At 39.5% G+C, this 20,811-nt stretch overlaps 1 protein-coding gene across 3 annotated transcripts in view; it reads right to left on the bottom strand.

Moving 5' to 3' along the window:
• The window catches only part of GPSM2 (G protein signaling modulator 2), a 55,525-nt gene extending 35,872 nt beyond the window's left edge, over window positions 1–19,653 (bottom strand). The window contains exons 1-3 of one of the 3 annotated variants that reach the window (XM_025384731.1): window positions 18,664–19,653; window positions 13,223–13,268; window positions 10,326–10,397 (exon numbers count right to left, since the gene is read on the bottom strand). In XM_025384731.1, coding sequence (XP_025240516.1) covers window positions 10,326–10,381 — 56 coding nt within the window. In that variant the 5' untranslated portion in view covers window positions 10,382–10,397; window positions 13,223–13,268; window positions 18,664–19,653. Of the gene's footprint in view, window positions 1–10,325; window positions 10,630–13,222; window positions 13,269–18,663 lie in introns of all 3 variants that reach the window. The other 2 variants (XM_025384724.1, XM_025384713.1) reach the window with 2 other exon arrangements.
• Window positions 19,654–20,811: the final 1,158 nt, after the last annotated feature.

The following is a 20,811-nucleotide window of genomic DNA, read 5'->3' as shown; positions in this document are numbered from 1 at the left end:
GAACTAAGTGTCAAGAAACTAAGTTAGAAAACAATGATTAAAAAATTCGCAGAAATACTAATTTTGAAAGTCTGTCCCTGAATTGAAAAAGAAGGATGAAGTCACTGTAAACATATCTGGGAGAAAAAAACACTGACACTTTGGATTCAAATCCTAAATTTTAGAGGGTGCCCCTCACCAAAATTGCCATTGTGTTTCTTCAGCATCTTCATGATTTCTGCCATTATGTATGAACTACCTATTTGTTTAATTATTTCTGTAATTTGGCAAATTTCCTTTAAATTGGCACACTATCTTTTATCATTGAAAAAAAATGGAGCTTCATCCAAAGCAGTACTCATGAAACTGTGAATTTGATATGATACTTATATTTATATTCTAATACGGCAGTCTCCAACCTTTTTGGCACCGGGGCCGGTTTTGTGGAAGACAGTTTTTCCACGGATGGGTGGCAGGGGATGGTTTTGGGATGATTCAAGTGCATTACATTTATTGTACACTTTATTTCTCTTGTTACTACACATTCACCATAATGTAGAATCAGTGGGAGCCCTGAGCTTGTTTTCCTGTAACTAGATGGTCCCATCTGGGTGTGATTGGAGACAGTGACATCTCATCAGGTATTAGACTCTCATAAGGAGCGTGCAATCTGGATCCCTCGAATGTGCAGTTCACAGTATCTAATGCCACCACTGATCTGACAGGAGGCAGAGCCCAGGTGGAAATGCTGACTTGCCCCGCCCACCTGCAGCTTACCTCCTAACAAACTGCCCACAACAGTACTGGTCTGTGGCCCAGGGCTTGGGAATCCCTGTTCTAATACACATTAAACAAATATGTAATTATTAAACTCTAAAAGTGAGTAAAGTTACCTTATGTACCACCAGTGGCATACATATCACTCTCTGAAAAGCTCTGATTAGGCTCATCAAACGTTTTGATTTTTGGAACAGCACTAAGTTACTCCTTACTAGAATGAGCTTTGAGCCAGTGGTTCTTAATGCTGGCTGTACAACAGCAGAGCTCACCTGGAGCACTTTCTAAAACTCTCAACCCTGAACTCCACTCTCTGGGTTACGTCTGGCCACCTGTATTTTTTTAAAGCCCCAGGTAATTCTAAAGTACAAGTTAGGGTTGAGAATCAGTGCTTTTATAAGAAATGTGAATTAAACCACCACTCACCCTAATATCATTCAAATATGATTATATTTCTGTATATCTAGTGGTAGATCAATTAACATGTTTTTTTGAGTGCTGTTTTTCAGTCTGTAAAATTTCAAGGGTCCTTACAGCCATAAATTAAAATGGGATTATAAAATGGAAAATATATCTGATGAAGCTAAAAGCCTGGACAAAATTAACTAAGCCAACTGTAAAGGTTCAAAGCAGACTTCTGGTTCAGAACAAGCAGATGTATGCAGCCAATTCCAATAGGTAATTTTCATGTTTTCTGTCTAGGTATCTTTTTCTTTCTTTCTTTCTTTTTTAAGAATTCAAATGACTTAGCTAATGGCTACTGCTTGCTCATCTTCACTTTTTTTTGAGACACAGTTTCACACTGTCACTCTACAATCTCGGCTCACTGCTAACCTCTGCCTCTTGGGTTCAAGTGATTCTTGTGCCTCAGTCTCCTGAGCAGCTGGGATTACAGGCGTGCACCATCATGCCTGGCTAATTTTTGTAATTTTAGTAGAGACAGGGTTTTGCCATGTTGCTCAGGCTGATCTCAATCTCCTGACCTCAAGCAATCCACCCACCGTGGCCTCCCAAAGTGCTGGGATTACAGGTGTGAGCCACCATGCCCGGCCCCATCTTCACTTTATGGATCTATGCAAAATAATGCAGGTAAACCTCTAACATTTTGCTACAACATTAGACTACAAGCCAATTAGATACAGGAGAGAAGATCTAAAATACATAGTAAGATAAGCGGTTAAATCAGAGACCTTAAACAGCTATATTTATATTTCTTTATATATCACTTCACAATTAATAAAGCCTATTTTTGTCTTCCAAAAATGAAAATTGCCCTTTAGAATTGCATTTCTGAAAATGAGAGATTTCATAAAAGAAAAAATTGAGTAGATCTGTGTAAGATTTTATGAAGTTATTGTCATATTCTACGTATAAAGAGATATAAGTCAACAAAAGATATGTAAAAATGTGATTTTTTTCTTGAGATGGAGTCTTGCTCTGTCACTCAGGCTGGAGTACAATGGCGCAATCTTGGCTCACTGCAACCTCCGCCTCCTGGGTTCAAGCAATTCTCCTGCCTCAGCCTCCTGAGTAGCTGGGATTATAGGCGTGCGCCACCGTGCCCAGCTAATTTTTGTATTTTTAGTGGAGACGGGGTTTCATCATGTTGGCCAGGCTGGTCTCAAACTCCTGATCACAGGAGAGCCGGCTGCCTCGGCCTCCCAAAGTGCTGGGATTACAGGCATGAGCCACCGTGCCCAGTCAAAATGTGATTTTTATTAAAGGATTATTTTGCTAGATGAAGTACCTGAACTGATTGTCTTTATTTGTCAAAAACGGAAACCAATGAACTTCTAAGAAATATTAAAAAAACATGGAAAATATATTTTACATGTAAAATATTTTCCTATAAAAAGGTTTTAATTTAAGCATTCTAATTATGTTAAAAATTGTATCTCAAGCATTTTCAGTGCTAGGAATTGATCTTAAGGTATACTTATACAAATTTAAGAAGATATATATGAAAGGATATTTACAGCAGCAAAAAAACACAAATGAATTAAATGTCCACCAATAGAGCACTGGGTAAAAAAAATTACACGCCACTATACAATGGAATACTAATGATGGCACATCATGTCACTAAGGGAGAGGTGGGGAAATGATCATATGTGACAGCACCATCAGTTTAGGATGACTGGGTTGCTGGCCAGGAAATTAGGAGTAAGGCGGAACTGGCTATTCATGTGAACAACATTTAAAAATCGGAAGTATGTTTGCCTATATTCATATAAAGCTGAGAAGTATCTTCTTCAAATAAATAACTTCACCACAAATGACTGATCTTCTGGATTTAAGTCTACAGAACATTTTACTGGAACCATTGATCCAAATGATGTGGCATCCAACAAAACTTAGCTATAGGTGGAATGGCATCATAAGTGTTACACATTTTTTAAAAGGCATTTTACATAATTGCCATAAGAAACAATGACAGCAAACTGGAAGCTTGCTGGCTACATGGCTGTCTTTGAAGTCCATGTAGTAACAATGCCCTACAGGAGAGACTATCTTAGAAAAGTTATTCCAGTGACTAATACCTGAAATAATGTCCAAAACTCTCTAGTTTATGATTAATTCTTAGATAGATTCAGGCTCTGTTGTATTTTATTAGAAAATAAGTTAATATTCTGGCAAAAATCTCTAACATCTGAATCAAATATAGGTTTATGCCTGAAAAATAGGGCAGGTTGGTTTATAAATTTTTTAGAAGATCATTAAATAGTAACAGAGAAAGTAATTTCATATTCTCTCTGTCTCTATGAGAGAATAGAATTACCTCCTTTGTTTACCAGTTGGGTTGAAAACACAGAACATACCCAGATATAGAAGAAAAACCAAGAAAATACCCCTCCATTAAAATATATCCCACATACAAAGTTTCTAGAAGACTTAATAACATCAATTTTGTCCAGATTTGACTCTTGCTTCAAGGAGCTTACATACTATTTAAGAATAAATGATGGGATTCAGGACTTAAGAGCCAAAACAAGAGTACTCTCCATTTTCTCTATTATGCTTTCCATTTCTGTGGTTGTGGAATCTTCTTTCATAGACTCTAGCTCTACCTTCTCTGTATTCTAATTGGGCATGAACCTTTTCCATCACCAGTCCTAGCCCCAATAAACAGTTTTCACCCATTCAATTTACCACATATATCTAGCTCTTCTCATTTATTTTGTAAAAGGAAAAGTGCTCAATTATATTGATTTACATTTTGTATGGTTAGATGATTAATAATATAGAATAAGAAGGAAGAAAATGATTAAAAATAAAACTTCATAAGGTAATTTAGTCTTAAAAGTGATTTTAACCTTTATCAAACTTAATTCTCAAAATAACCCTCTGAGGCGGGGTGCAGTGGCTCATACCTGTAATCCCAGCACTTTGGGAGGCTAAGCGGGGTGGATTGCTTGAGCCCAGGAGTGCAAGACCAGCCTGGGCAACACGGCGAAACCCCATCTCTACCAAAAAAAAAAAAAAAAAAAAAAAATTAGCTGGCTGTGGTGGCATGAGCCTATAGTCCCAGCTATTCGGGAGGCTGAGGTGGGAAGATAGCTTGAGCCTAGGAGGCAGAGGGTGCAGTGAGCACTCCAATAAAATAAAATAAATATAACCTTCTCAAATAAAATAAAAATAACCTTCTAAGATAGGCATTGCTACAGAAGGAGAAACTGATGCTGAGACAGGTTAAATGACTTGCTTAAGGTCATGGGATGGCAAAGCCGAGATAAGAAAATTTGTCTTTGTCTCCAAATCCAGTGGTCTTTGCATCACTCCATGTTAACTTAAACTATTCAAGAAAGCACATTATTAACAACTACATTGAGCTAACAAAATTAAAGAATTCAACACCATATCTGTATTCCTTCACAACTTACGTGCAATAATCTAACTTTTACAATATTAAAGTATTGAAATGTTTATTATTCACAGTAAGAAGCATAAATGACATTTCCCAAAGAAACACAAAACCAGAGAAACTAGTGTAATGAACCCAATGTATCCATCTTTCAATTTCAACAATTACACATATACAATCAAAATATTATTTATTCATTCCTACTCCCATTGTTACTCTTCCAACCCCAGATCAGTCTGAAGTACATTCTGGAAAGCATATGATTTCATTTGTAAATACCTTAGTATATATCTTTAAAAGATTAATCTTTTTCAAAAAATATAATCACAATGCCATTATCACACATAAAAATTTAATAATTCCTAAAAATCAACCATGTAATTTTTTAAACTTAGAAATAAACTATACTTTGCTATCAGTCTCCACCTTCTGAAATAGGTGCAAAATATTTCATTAAAGCATTCTGATGTCCCCTTAGGAGGTGACTTAGTGTCCCAAGAAACATTCCATTTCAAAATTACAAATTCATTGTGCCACAGAAGCTCCTCCAGGGATAGATGAGGACCTCCACAATGGAAGAACCAGATGGATAAAACATTTCATAAGTATTCACTAGAGCAGAAGAATAACTTATACTAGCCTATGGCCTAACATAAAGAGTTCAAATCATTACCCCCAATTATATGACAATCCAATCAATATACAGAATGCTGGTTGTAGAGCACTGATAAAGTCAGGGATTTGTTTGGTATAGTCCTATTACAGACAGTACCGATTTTTAAGGTTCCCTTGGTGAAGTCCTATAGCAATGTGCAACCATGTTTGATCTAAACTGTATCATGGAAAAAAAGACAATTCTAAGATCTTCCAACAGGTAGAGGTACAAGCCATTCCTCCTTATCTACTGCTCTTACCATATTAGAAAGCACAATACTATTCAAAACATTCAGCAAGACAAACATCTTATTATGTTCATATTCCACTGAAGTTCAATATGTGCCAGAGAACATGCTAATTATCATGGCTGCTGAGGAGCGACCATAGCTGAGGAGCTAATGCTCAAAGGGAGAGGTGAGGGGGAAGACAGCACCATAAAAACAGATTCATTTAATTTTAATATAGTTGATGGTGCTAATAAAAATGCACAGATTGTAATATAATCACATGGAGGCCACAGAGCCTAACTATGGAGCTTAGAAATGGTTTCCAGGAGGAGATAATCTCTGAGCTGTATCTTAGATATTGAGTAGAATTAGCTAAACAAAGAAAGTGGGAAGGGAATTCAACACAGGGTATAGTATGAGCAAAGACACGAGACATAAAACAGCACGACATGTAGGAAACCAGAGCTCAAAGTGCAAGTTAAAGAATGGCAGGAAGTAAGGTCCAAGGAATAGGCAGAAGCCAGATAATGGAAGATCTTGTGTTCTATGTTCAGCTTGGCTCGGTGACAAGAAGCCACCCTAGGTTTTGAGCAGAGAGGTTGCACGGTTAGCTCTCTGTTTTGAGACTGAGCCCACTACGTGACAAATCAAAATGATGGGTTCCAAGAAGTGAAGAATGGAGGGAGTCTGGAAGGAAGATCCTGAGGATCTCAATTGAGCTATGGTGGTGTAAAAAGTAAAGTAGAGGTTCCTCTTCAAAGACTTTCCTCCCCATCTAATTAGGAATAAATAGTAACTTCTCTTAGAAGCAAAATTTATTCAAAGACCTGTGCTAACATTCTTAAATATCTGCTAGCCACGATAAGGAAATCAATGTACTTTATGTTCTTAGCTCCCACAATTTAGCCTAAGTATTTGCCCTAGCATGCTTATACTGGTCCAAGCAAGCATTAGGTCATAACCTGTTCCTCTTCCTTCTTTAAAAGTGTTTTTACCTTTCTCAACATTCCACAAGTTACTTCCTCCTTGCTTTGTTGCCCTCTACCTTTGTCTCTTTTAAAAAGTTCTAAGTTGCTAGCCACTCGGGACAAATACAGAATGTGAGGTCCCGTTCCAGCCAATGGAAACCGGACACAGCAGTAGGGTGGATGCGTCAGGTTATAAATGACCCTGTCTCCTTTGTTCAGTGTACTCTCGTGGCAAAACTGCTGGCGAGTGTACCCTTTCTGCAGGAAGTAAAAATAGCCTTACTAAATACATTTATGTTCAAGTGATATTTCTTTACGGCACCAGGGAACAAGCATTTCATACAACTGGAAGGACGCACATGAGTAGATGAATCTGAGAAACATTTAGGAGATGAAACCAGCAATACTTCATGCTGGATACAGAATGAGAAAGGAAAAAAGTAGATAATTCCCAGGTTTCTGGAAGTTTATGTAACAGGTAGGATGAGAGCATTTCATATATTAAAATCTCATCTTAATTATATCTTAAATGTCTTCCATTTTATTTTACTTGAAACTCTTTTTTAATAGAAATGTCCTCATCTTACCTATGTTAACTTCCTTGGCATGAACCTTCCTAACATGAACCATTTACTCTACAGGATAATAAATCTCCTATTTCCTAAATATGTTAAGACATAAAAAATTTGATACACCTTCCTTCTGAGATTTTGAATTCTATTAATTGCTACAATATTCTGATGTTTATCTAATAATTAACTTGTAACAGTTTTGATAAAGAATCTATTACCAGCTGGGCACGGCAGCTCATTCCTGTAATTCAAGCACTTTAGGAGGCCGAGGTAGGTGGATTTCTTGAGCCCAGGAGTTCGAGACTAGCCTAGGCAACACAGTGAGGTCGCATCTCCACAAAGATTTTAAAAATTAGCCAGGCACGGCTGTAGTCCCAGCTACTCAGGAAGCTGAGGTGTGAGGATTGCTTAAGCCTGAGAGGTTGAGGCTGCAGTGAGCTGTGATCATGCCACTGCACTCCAGTCTGGGAAACAGAACAAGACTCTGTCTCAAGGGGTTAAAAAAAAAAAAAAAAAAAAGCCAGGTGCGGTGACTCATGCCTGTAATCCCAGCACTTTGGGAGGCCGAGGCAGGTGGATCACCTGAGATGAGGAGTTCGAGACCAGCCTGGCCAACATGGCAAACCCCATCTCTACTAAAAATATAAAAATTAGCCGGGCGTGGCAGTGCATGCCTGTAGTCCCAGCTACTCAGGAGGCTGAGGCAGGAGAATTGCTTGAACCTGAGAGGCAGAGGTTGCAGTGAGCCAAGATTGCACACCACTGAACTACAGCCTGTGGGACAGAGCGATACTCCATCTCAAAAAAAAAAAAAAAAAAAAAAAAAAGAACATATTCTCTAATCACCTTACTAAATGATTATAATATTTAAGTTTGCATTTTGCATTTATCATTTAGTGCAATTACCAGAACTTCCAGAATAAATGTTAATAATCATAGTGCAGATAGTTTTGTTTTGTTCCTAATTGCAATAGAGATGTCATTAATATTTTATCACTAAATATTAAACTGGCTATTGGTTATCATGTTTACAAAGTACCCACCTATTCCGGTTTTATTTAATACCCATTCCTTCAAAATGCTCATTTACGAAGGCTGAGCTCCACACATGGATGGGGGTGGGCCGCATGCTCTCACAGACTGTCACTGGGTGCATGGTGTCTGTGGGTGACACTGACCTAAGCAGCCCATCTAGAAGGATGCAATAGGAAGGTCTGTATGCAACCCTCCAGGAGTGAGGAATGAGAATGGCACCCTGGCTTGCAACAGGCAGTGCCTGGGAGGATGACAGGTAGTGGCATTCTAGGCCATCCAAGGAATAAGGGCCAAAGTCTGGGAGGCAGAGGAACCTATGGGGTTTGGGGAATGGAGGGTGTGATGAGGAGGTATGGAGGGCAATGAGGTGGGCAAGGTCAGGAGATGGAGACTTCACACTTGGTGTTCTGGACCTCGAGGTGCAGAAGGGTTACAGCCTCGGAGTCCCAGGGTAAGTGTATGTTACGTCCTAGAGAGGAGCTTTCTCAAAACCTCGAGCTCTACCTCCCCCACCTGTCTGTGTGGTTTTTTAGAGAGTTGCGTCTGTTACAGGACTTTTTCTCCTCCTTAAAATGTTCAACCCACATTTAAAAAAAAAAAATTTGCATTAGCTGCCAACATTTCAGAATTTGGAGACAGCATATTAAAGATTTACATTTCCGGCCGGGCTTGGTGGCTCATGCTTGTAATCCCAGCATTTTGGGAGGCCGAGGCAGGCAAATCACTTGAGGCCAGGAGTTCAAGACCAGCCTGGCCAATATGGCAAAACGCTGTATCTACTAAACATACAAAAAATTAGCTGGGCATGGTGACACACACCTATAATCCCAGCTGCTCGGGAAGCTGAGACAAGAGAATCGCTTTAACCTGGGAGGCAGAGGTTACAGTGAGCCAAACTCATGCCACTGCACTCCAGCCTGGGCATCAGAGTGAGACTGTTTCAAAACAAACAAACAAACAAACACTTCAGATTTTCAGATTTCCTGTGCTCTCCTGAAAAATCAGGAAGACCTGCCCACTCTATACCTTCATTCTGCCCAGCTATCACTTACTTCCTGGCTTGCTTCACTCCTTTCCTGATGTGTATGTCTGATTTGGATCCTGATCTAGATCAGTGGGAAGCATCCCCCCCAATACACATACATTTGCATAACATATTATATATAAGGTATAGCCAAAGGGAGTGTGCTGTATTTGTGAAAGATACTTGTGGATGCAGAACAAAGGTGGGAACACTGGTCCCTACAATCTGCAACCTTTTACCTGGAATGTAGACAGTCCATTTGGGCATCCAAGGGAACACTGTAGGGCCTAGAGGAGCCAGGCCATTTCCCTAGGGCCCGTGAAGCTTGTGAGAGAATGTGGGTGCCTTTCCTCAGCCTGACTTGCTTTCTGAAGTAAATTAGGGATTACCACTACTTCATGTAAAACTGTGGTCTTATGTATTAAATCAGCAAAACAACACAAAATGTCACTAGACATTAAGCTTAAAAGTGATATTTCTTTTGAGCAGTGCTTATTTGTATTTTAATAATAATGTATTTACATTAATGTGGATTAGGTAAATATTTAAAATAGTAATAATGGTAGTGAAATAAAATTTCCTTTAAAGATAAAACAAAAAGCCAGGTGCAGTGGCACACACCTGTAGTTCCTCCTACTCTGGAGGCTGAGGCAGGAGGACTGCTTGAGCCCAGGAGTTTGAGACTTGCCTGGGCAATATAGTGAGACTCCCATCTCTAATAATATAGAAGTTAAAAAGTAAAATTAATAAAATAAAAAAATACAAAAAAGGAAATGAGAAGGGAATCAAAACAATACACTACAAAAAATAAAAATAAATCAAAAATAAAAAGTTCATTTCTAAAAGATCACCATTAAATTACAATGCAAAGGTTAGGTCCTTCAGCTGACCACATTTTTAAAAAATCCATCTTTTAGCCTCAAAGATTTTCAAACATATTTCATTTACATATTTGCATTATATAAAAAGTTACAAATTATAAAGAAATTATTCATAAACTCTTCCAGGGAACATTAAACAAACCATAGTACACAATTGGTCTCTACTTCCATTTTTCTATAGAAAGGACATAAAAACTTACAACAAAAAGAAAATATTGTCTACAGACAATACTATGGCTGGTATATTTGAGTATTTTCATCTGAAACTTGAAATGGTCATCAGAGTTAAAAACATTTTAAAATAAGGATTAAAGGTCATCCATTAAGACAGCAATAGTCTTACCTGTAACGAACATGAAAAGAATGGTCTTCCCTCATGCTTATCAAATTTTCCTCCATCAAGTCATATTATAAGCTGAATAAAATGAAATTATTTTATTTTGTGCCAATCCAGTCCTTTACAGTGTAGAATTATTTGTAGAACATTGTCCGGTTAGTATATTAATGAGTTGGTGTTAATACATCCTAAGCTCCTGCTTCTTCTTTATTAATAACGAAAGGAGGTCAATGTCAGACAGCTTAAAGGTTCAAAATGTGTCCCAAATCCTTGCATCTCTGGCCCTTTCAGCAGCACTTCAGCAACATTTCTGCAAAAGGAATACAAGATGCTTTGCTTGAAGTCCTATTTTCAAAGAATAACCTATAGTAACCCTGAGCTGTACATAATCACAAGCTAACTCCACAGACTGCTGTCATGTCAATCACTACAGAAGACAGCACAGGGCTTAACTGTCACCATGGAGCTTCTAAATAGGGGTGGGAATAGATGAGATTTGAGAGCTGTACTTTAATTTTTAAAATGTTTGAAATTTAATAATTTTATGTAATATTTTCTGCTATAAACAAAAAAGAATAACAGTAGGTATCATATTAGCATCTAAAAACAAAATTGCCACTTTTAAAAACTACTACTAACAAATCAAATGAAAATTCAATAATTATTTGAAATAGTCAACTCCAAACTCAGTAAATTTATTTCTTCAAAGAAGATATCACACTGATACTTAGGTTATAGTTGGATTCATTTGCTTTCAAAATATATTCTACTTAGACTCTTTAAGGTCTTTAAAATGTTTTTTATTAATATCGGGTAGGTACAAAAGAAATTTGGGAAATATGTATATGGTAAAAAGAATGACACAACAAATATTTATATAACACCATTCAGTTTAAAATAAGAACATTACCACTGCCTTTAAAGTCTCCTGGGTATTCCAACCTAACCCATCTCCTTCCTTTTCCCTTTAAGGTGATTTCTAAACTGAATTTTGTTCCTTATTCCTTTGCTTGTCTTTACAACTTTACTACAAATGTCGGTATAGTCCTAAATAAGATACAATTGAGTTTTGTATGATTTTGCTGAACATTATGTTTCTGAGATTTTTCTCAATTGTTGTGCATAGCTACAACTTGCATGTATATTCCATTGTATACCAAATGTATTTTTCATTCTGCTGTTGATGGACATTTTGATCATAGGTTTTTGATTGCTGTTACTCAAAGTATTAATATTCACGCCACTGCACTCCAGCCTGGGTGACAGAGCAAGACCCTGCCCCAAAACAAAATGAAACAAAAAACTACCATGAACACTGATACTAATAACTCAATGTACTAGTTAAGGCCAGGTGCAACGGCTCATGCCTGTAATCCCAGTGCTTTGGGAGGCCGGGGCAGGTGATCACTTGAGGCCAGGAGTTCAAGACCAGCCTAGCCAACATGGTGAAACCCTGTCTCTACTAAAAATACAAAAATTAGCCAGGTGTGGTGATGCACGACAGTAATCCCAGATACTTGGGAGGCTGAGGCATGAGAATCACTTGAACCCGGGAGCCGGAGGTTCCAGTGAGCCAAGATCATGCCATTGCACTCCAGTCCAGGCGACGCAGCGAGACTCTGTCTCCCCCCACCAAAACAACAACAAACCCTCAATGTACTAGTTAAGCAGCTAAAGAGAGAATGATAAGCAGACGAAAAATAATACAGAGAAGTTCAGAGAAAAGGAGAATAAAATGAGCAGCCCTATAATATATCTAATAGGAGGGTGAGAAAGAAATAGAGAAATAAAGGCAAAATCTTCAGTGATAAAGACTGAGAATTTTAAAACAAAAACGAATCCATACCGATACATTAGAGAGAGCTACAGCACATCAGATATAAATTATAACCTCTGAGATAACAGTTGAGAAAGACAAAGAAGGATATACATATGTATATATGAGATAAATTCATAAACAATCATAAAGTCCTGGAATCTCAGTGTTATAAACAATCCTAGAGGTCAGTTAGTCCACTATTTTACTATAGCATTCCTACATAGGTCATAAAGCAGCTAATCCTAATTCTGAATATTCCTATAAGAAAACTGTTCCATACTTTGAGCAATCCTTCCATTTCTACCCATTTGTTCCACTTCTTCCTTCTGCTGCCATATACAATGAAGTCCAATTCCGCTTCTATATAACGTCCTTTTAAGTATTTCAGTTATAACATAAACCAGACTCTAATGAGTACTCACTGCTCTGTCAGTTAAGTACAGCTAGAGGTTAATAGGGAACAGAGCAGTAAGGTGAGAGGAGGGAAGGTAGAAAGAAACAGCCTTGGGAATACTGACGAAGTTTCCTAGAGGAAATGAGGTTTTCATATTAATAACAAGTTTAGCATGCAAGAAAGACAAAATATTACTCCTCTGATCCCTTCTCTTGGCCAAAAAAGGAAGCTCTATCTTTTGTTGTTGTTTTGTTTTTTAGAGATGGGATCTTGCTATGTTGCCCAGGCTGGAGTAAAGTGGCTATTCACATCACAATCATAGCACACTGCAGCCTGGAACTCTTGACCTCACGTGATCCTCTCGCTTCAACCTCCCAAGTAGCTGGGACTACAGGTGCACGCCACAGCATTGGCTAGGAAGCAGTATTTTAAGAAAGAACAAAAAGGTAGCAGCTATCAACACATCAAATCTCTTTTCCTTTTGTTCAGAATTCCATTGTGCCTCTTTTTTCCTTAATAAAAAAATTAATAAAGGGAATCAGTGTGGACACTCATAGCAATAGCTCCAAAGTGCATCCAGATTACACAAATAGCTAAACTGGCAATGAAATTGTCTCCCATTATCCACTATGAGGTTTGGGCTGTTATTTATAAAATGGAGCAGAAAGAGAGGTATTAGAATTAATTTACCTGAGAATTAAATTAAATTATAGTAGGCCCTCCAGATCTGTGGGTTCTGCATAGCGGATTCAACCAACTGCGTATCAAAAATATTCAGGAAAGAAAATGAATAGTTGTGTCTCTACTGAACACGTATAGACTTTTTTCCTTGGCATTATTCCCTAAAGACTACCGTATAACAACTATTTACATAGCATTTACATCATATTAGGTATCATAAGTAATCTAGAGAGGACTGAAAGTTTGTGGAAAGATATGTATAGGTTATATGCAAATACTATACCATGTTATATAAGCAACTTGAGCATCCATGGATTTTGGTATCCTCAGGGGGTCCTGGAACCAATTCCCCACAGATACTGATATTAAATGTAAATATTTTTCTCAGCCAGGCCCGGTAGCTCACATCTGTAATCCCAGTGCTTTGGAAGACCAAGGTGGGAGGATCACTTGAGACCAGCAGTTCAAGACCAGCCCAGGCAATGTATAAGACCCTGTTTCTACAAAAAATTAAAAAATCAGCCAGGTGTGGTGGACTGTGTCTATAGTCCCAGCTACTTGGGAGGATGAGGCAGGAGGACTGTTTGAGCCCAGGAGTTGGAGGTTATAGTAATCTATGATCGCACCACTGCATTCCAGTCTGGGCCACAGAGTGAGATCCTGTCTCTAAAAAAATAAAATATTTTTCTCATCCATGAGTTCTTAATGAAATTCTAAATAAATTTTGCAATCATTATAAAATGTTAATTTCGTACTCCTTAAGAAGAAACATATAGCATTTACATGTTTAACAAATTAACGAATAAGTAAATGAACATAAAGTTGCAAAATACTTTACTTGATGAAAACTGCATGTAGAACCATTTTTAAGACTATCAAAATAAGCAAGAAGACAGAATGCTATTCACTATTTCAATAAGAGCAATTTATAATATAGTCTTACTATTCTCAAGGGAAGAATATCTTTAAAAGTGCCTCTTACATTACAATCTCCATAACAATTAGGTAGCACTTCACAAAAAAAAAAATTCACTGAACAAACAAGCAATTCTTGATTCATGATTCACGTTTCAAGAACTCTGTAGCCAATTTAGCAATAATGTGTTCACTCATGTTCCTCATTACATGGAGTTAACAAATCTACTTCCTAGATACAATGCGTGTGTATGTAGTGTAAGACTAGTAAAATTTGCAACAAATATTAAATTACAAATTTGTTCATTAGGATAAGAAAAATTAACCACAGGACCAAGAATTGGAAAATAAATGATAGGTTTGTAAGGATACTGAGACGTCATCAAGTTCAACCTCCAACCTCCATTATTATTTACAACTAACAATCTGCAAGGAACAAATCTGTTTCCTAACAGTATCTTCCAAGCAATGCTCCAAAAACTGCAAAATTAACAAAATTGCTAGATCACAGCATCTAACCCTAAAGAAAAGGCAATCATTTTTTCCAAATCCCAGGAATTGACAGAAACATACAGAAAGATCAACTAGTACACAACTCTAACTGCCTCGCATTTAATTATCTAATTAGAAAGTCAAAATAGACAGACTTCATTTAGACAGCTAGGTGGACTTTCAGGCACTGTCCAAGGTATGCAATCAGAGCAGACAAGAAAAGCTCTTTATCAGAGATCCTAGCCCTGCTTTACTCCATTGGCAGTAAAAAGTTTGCAAACCAGGTTACATTTTGTGCTTCTTTGAATTTGTCTAACCTATCTGATCCTGATTGGCACTTAACTGACAATAACTTTTGGTCTGTTTCTTTGTTTTTTTTTTGTTGTTGTTGTTGTTTGTTTATTTGGTCTGTTTCTTCCATCCATGGATCTATACAAACTGGTAACATTCATCAGACAATAAATATATAATTTACTTTTCTTGCCTCCAGGTTAGATCATCTGAACTATATATAAACCTTTTTGGTAAACATAGCCATTTATTACTACCAATGATGGTCATCAGCTTCAATCAACTAATACATATACATGATAATTTTAAAGCTCAACAGTGAAATAGAAAGGAAATGGTCCTTTCCACTAAGCATTTTTTTTTTTTTTTTTAAAGAGATGTAGTCTCACTCTGTCGCCCAGGCTGGAGTGCAGCAGTGACATCTTGGTTCACTGCAACCTTCACCTCCTGGGTTCAAGTGATTCTCCTGCCTCAGCCTCCCGAATAGCTGGGATTACAGGTGTCCAGCACCATGCCTGGCTAATTTTTGTATTTTTAGTAGAGACAGGGTTTCGCCATGTTGGGCAGGCTGGTCTCGACTCCTGGCCTCAAGTGATCCGCCCACCTGGGCCCCTCAAAGTGCTGGGATTACAGGCGTGAGCCACGGTGCCCGACCCAAACACATTTTTAAGCAGAAATAAATTCCAAATGCGGAAATATTATAAATGCTTAGAAAGGGTCCCTAGAGAGTTTGAGTTTAGAATTCTCCATAGCAAAATATATTAAGCATGATTTTATCTTCTCTTCCCAAAAGTTATCAACATTCTGTGGGAAAATAAATGTTTCTATTCAATAATGTTTTGAGATAATATGGGAAGAATAATTCTAACTAAAAAGGACCAGGGAAAAATTTTGGAAGCAAGGAAGTTTGTACTGCACCTTGAAGGATGGCTTGATCTTATTAGCCAAATGAAGGAAAGGCATTACAGTCAAGGGAAAAGAACGACTCAAGAAAAAGGGAGAGGTAGAAACGCGCAGAATGTGTTCCAGGATAAGCACATAGTGTTCAGAGTAGTGAAAGAGAAGTCTGAGAAGTTAGAACAGTTAACAAATTGTGAGGGACTCTGAATATGTGGCAGAAGCATATATTCATATTCAGCCTTTTTTTTTTTTTTTTTTTTTTGAGATGGAGTCTGGCTCTGTCACCCAGGCTGGAGTGCAGTGGCGCGAACTCGGCTCACTGCAACCTCCCCCTCCTGAGTTCAAGCGATTCTCCTACCTCAGCCTCCTGAGTAGCTTGGATTACAGGCGTGCACCACCACAACGAGCTAATTGTTGTATTTTTAGTAGAGACGGGGTTCCACCATGTCGGTCAGGCTGGTGTCAAACTCCTGACCTAGTGATCCACCCACCTCAGCCTCCCAAGGTGCTGGGATTACAGGCATGAGCCACCGTGCCCGGCCTCAGCCTTTTATTTACACAATGGGGAACCTTGCTGGTATTTTTTCCCCAGAAAGGAATAGCCAAGTTGGATCTCTGCTAGGAAGATAAACCAACAGCAACATGTAAGGCAGGAATGGGGAGGAAAGAAAAATACTACAAACACACCAGAAACAACTACTGAATAGCAAGCATTCTCTGTCATCTCACAATACCAAAGACATTGCTTTGCACATAAGGGATGCCCAACAAACTTTCATTTCTTGTCTGGGAAGAAGATAGGAATTATGATGAGGCCAAAGAATCCGGTAACAGTGAGAAAACCGGACTTTAATACATTTCTTTTCCACAGGAAAGATTGTATTCATATTTATGTAAGAAACTCAGAAAAGTCTTACTCTTCACTTATGTTTTGTATAAAGATGATTAAGAGGATATTGAAAATATAATGTGATTTATAAGATGATTTATAAGATAATGAAGCAAGATAGTTCCAACAGAAAGACTGAAATATTTCTGCGAAGCTACAACACACAGCACCTAAAGCCATCTTTAAAGTAGAACTTGTCCCTACAAATGGAATTCAGAGACACAGCAGAGATTTAAACAGACACACAGAAGAAATACAGTATATGCTTTGGGATCAGCCCATGATTTGAAATCTCAGCACAGTGACTTATTAGTTATATGATCTTATGCTAAACTCTCAGTTGGTGTGGGCATAATGACACTTACCTAAAATGTGCTGTGATAATTACAGACATGATTTATAAAGCACCTGACCCAGCACCTGGCTCTGATACATAACAAAAGTACTCAACATAGTGCTGTAGTAATAATAGTAACTGTTATTATAAAATAGACAGATTTAATATATATTCAAATTTAGAATAACCTAAATCTATGTCACGTTTTCAATTTTAAAATTCCAGAGAACTAATTAAAAAATTTTTAAGATAGATCTTAGAAATATTTTATGTTTATGAAAAGGTCATTTTAAAAACTACTATATCTTATCACTGTTTTAATTAGTCTAGTAACCAAGTCTCAGATTTATATTAACTATGTCTGTAACACCGAATATCTGATTTAAGAACGTAAGAAAATACAACTAAACTGCTTATCTGGCCAGAGAGGATTTTGGAGACATGCCTCTATAACAACATCAGGCAACTTTTTACTTTGAAACCGCTCCAATACTTAAATTATAAATAATAGCCTGGGAGATAGCTTGCGAAAACGACTCATGGTAGTTGTAAAGAGGAGTAGATGTTAGACCACCCCTGATCCCTAAGGCCCCCCTCTCCTTACACACACCTTGTCAACCAACAGTGATCTACCCTTTTTAATGTTGTTTATTCACTTCTAAACAATCAACTAAAGCTGCTCCTGAATAGTGAGAACCCAAGCAAAAGTGGTATTTATCAGAAGCAATCACACTGGCTATTATCAGGCCAGAAATCTTCAGAACACCCTTCTAAAGTGGCAGCTTGAAAACTCAGCTCGGTTGGTCCTGTTAACTTCCAACACAACCCATGAAGGCTCCAACGCAAACCCGACAGAAAGGAAAGCCAAGAACCTACTTCGTTTAATTCTACGGTGCGGTTAAATTATGCATCAAGGCAAAGAAAATTTCCATCCTTACTCGTTTTCTTTAACCAGAGTTAATGCTCTAATTGGTTACTACTAAAACAAGGAAATTTCAGATTTTTTTTTTCATTTTTTATTTGAAGGCATTCTATAGATTTCAAGAAAGGGTTTTCTTAACGTTTTATGTTTACTCACACTTTTTGCAGCAACTACCAATTTCTACGGTAAATCGACCAGTGGGTGCCCGAAAGTTCACTAATTTAAACACGGTCAACGCAGGTATTTGCCACAAACTGCCTGGTTTAGGTAGGAAGCGCCCGACTCCAAGTGATTGCAATCAGCCTCGGATTGCATTCCACGGGGATTCGGGCTTTAACTCACAATTTGTTACTCACACTCAGAATAGTAAGAAGTCGCTGGACTCTAGCAAACTCTTTACCTTAAAAAAAAAAAAAAAAGACTCGGGAGTGAGATTCTTACGCTTTACTCTCATTTTAAGACTTTCCAACAAAAAAGCAGCAACTCCTCAAGCCGAGTTTCTGGTTTCTTGAGCATCGACGCCGCGTCCCCGCAGCGCCCACAGGTCCCGCAAGTCCCCCGCCCGCCCTCCGCCCAAAACAAAGGACGTCGCCCCCAGACCTCTGGACACAGAAGCTCCACACGCACGCACACGCACCCCTCCCTGTCACCTCCCTCCGAGAGCCCTTCAAACGCCTCAGACCCCTCGTCGCGGTAGCGCTCACCTCCCGCGGGCCGGCGGGTCCCGGGTACGCGGTGAAGGTGCAGCCGCGACCGCCTCTGGCGACAGGCGGGTGGTCACGGCCCCTCCCCCAGGCAGGGGCACCGCGGGAGGCCGGCGCGCCCCCTGCTCCCGCCCCCGGCAGGTCACGTGGGCAAGAGCTCGTAGCGCCCCTCGCTTCCCCGGAGCGTCCCTCCGCCACCTAGGGGTCCCGCGGCTCCGCCGGCCTCAACGCCGCCCTCTGCGCCTGCGCTCCGGCTCCAGGCGCTCCATTCAAACCGACAACGCCCCGCGTCTTTCGGACCGGCCAATGGCTGGCGGCGCAGCGGGGCGGGGCGGGGCGCTGGTTGCCCCACTCTTCGCAGTCCTGGCGACCCGTCTGCGTGTCAAGGTGACAGGGGACTTGGGAGCTTGGTCCTCCTCTGCTCTGGCACGTGTCCTCAACTCTCAAATTGAAGTTTCTTTCCTGTCCCCTTCTTTCTTCTTCAGACACTAAAAAGTAGAGCAATAAATATTGTCCAGAGTTGGCCGGGCGCAGTGGCTGACGGCTGTACTCCCAGCACTTTGTGAGGCCGAGGCGGGCGGATCACCTGAGGTCGGGAGCTTGAGACCAGCCTGACCAACATGGAGAAACCCCATCTCTACTAAAAATACTAAATTAACCGGGAGTGGTGGCGCATGCCTGTAATCCCAGCTACTCAGGAGGCTGAGGCAGGGAATCGCTTGAACCTGGGAGGCGGAGGTTGTGGTGAGCCGAGATCGCGCCATTGCACTCCAGCCTGGGCAACAAGAGTGAAACTCCGTCTCAAACAAACAAACAAACAAAAAATCATACGGAGTTCAGATAGGGGCTGGCCTAGATCCCTTTAAAAATGGAGCACAAAACCAGCGCCGCCTTTTTGGAAGACTTGGTGCTGCCCTGCAGAATGAGTGTCCCAAGCGGCAGATGCGGGATGTAGAAGAAAAAGAGGCCTCTGTGGAAGGAACAGAGGGACCGTGTGAAAGTCTGAACAAGGCAGCCTCAGTTCTTGAGGCTGTGCCACAATCTTGGCGTTTCCAGCTGTTGGAAATGCAAACTTCTGTTGACTGCAGAATCGCTGGTTCCCAGGAAAATTGGGTGGCAGTTTTACTCAGTTTCAGCACCTACATTCTAAAGACACTGGGAAGAATAAGTTTTATTTCCATTCACTTCTCCTCCATGTCAAGGTGGCCCCAAAATAGTAGTCACCTTGTAGTTTGTTCTTCACAAAATACCGGCAGGGCGCAGTGGCTCACATTTGTAATACCAGCACTTTGAGAGGCCGAGGCGGGTGAATCACCTGAGTTGGACACCAGCCTGGCCAACATGGTGAAACCCCATCTCTACTAAAAATACAAAAATTAGCCGTGCCTGGTGGCGGGCGCCTGCAATCCCAGTTATTCGGGAGGCTGAGGCAGGAGAGTGGTTTGAACCCAGGAGGCGGAGGTTGCAGTGAGCTGAGATTGCGCCACTGCACTTTCAGCCTGGGCGACAGACCGAGACTCCGTCTCAAACAACAACAAAAACCGAAATATGAAGACCAGAGTCTCTCTGGGGTAAAGCATCTGATGAATTTACTTAGATTATTTCTCAAATAGATATTTCTCTTCTGAAACAAAGTTTAAATGTTTCTACAGGGTAAAGCCTATGTTCAAGAAAACTCTGGGTTCAGTATCTCTGTGAATGATGGCCATCACCAGTGATCCGAGCAACATTTCCCATTAGGTGCATGTTGTGGCAAATTGCTTAAAGGAACAGCTTTGTCATCAAACTAAACCTGGGTTTGAGTTCCAACTCTGCTACTTACTTATCTGATTGACCTTGAATGAGTTATCTTCTTTAGTCTTAGTTTCCCCAACTATGAAACATAATAAAGCCTCTTCTAATAAGGGTAGCTATGATGCTTCCGTGAGGTAAGGTTGTTAAGTGGTTGACATAGGGCCTGACACATAGAAACTGCTCCATACTTGATACCTATTATTATTATTATCAACAACCATCTTTAATATCAGGTTCTGGTAAATAACAACGGAATTGGTTGGCTGTACTGTTTCAGAGGTAGGTATTAATTCCTTCTTAATCATAAATTCTTTTAAAGTATGGATACTGTGAAAGCCACAAAGGAAGTTTTAT

This window comes from Theropithecus gelada, chromosome 1, assembly GCF_003255815.1.
Source record: "Theropithecus gelada isolate Dixy chromosome 1, Tgel_1.0, whole genome shotgun sequence".
NCBI classification, from domain to species: Eukaryota; Metazoa; Chordata; class Mammalia; order Primates; family Cercopithecidae; genus Theropithecus; species Theropithecus gelada.
The sequence above is the reverse complement of the archived record's forward strand: the minus strand, read 5'-3'. Positions and strand labels throughout refer to the sequence as shown.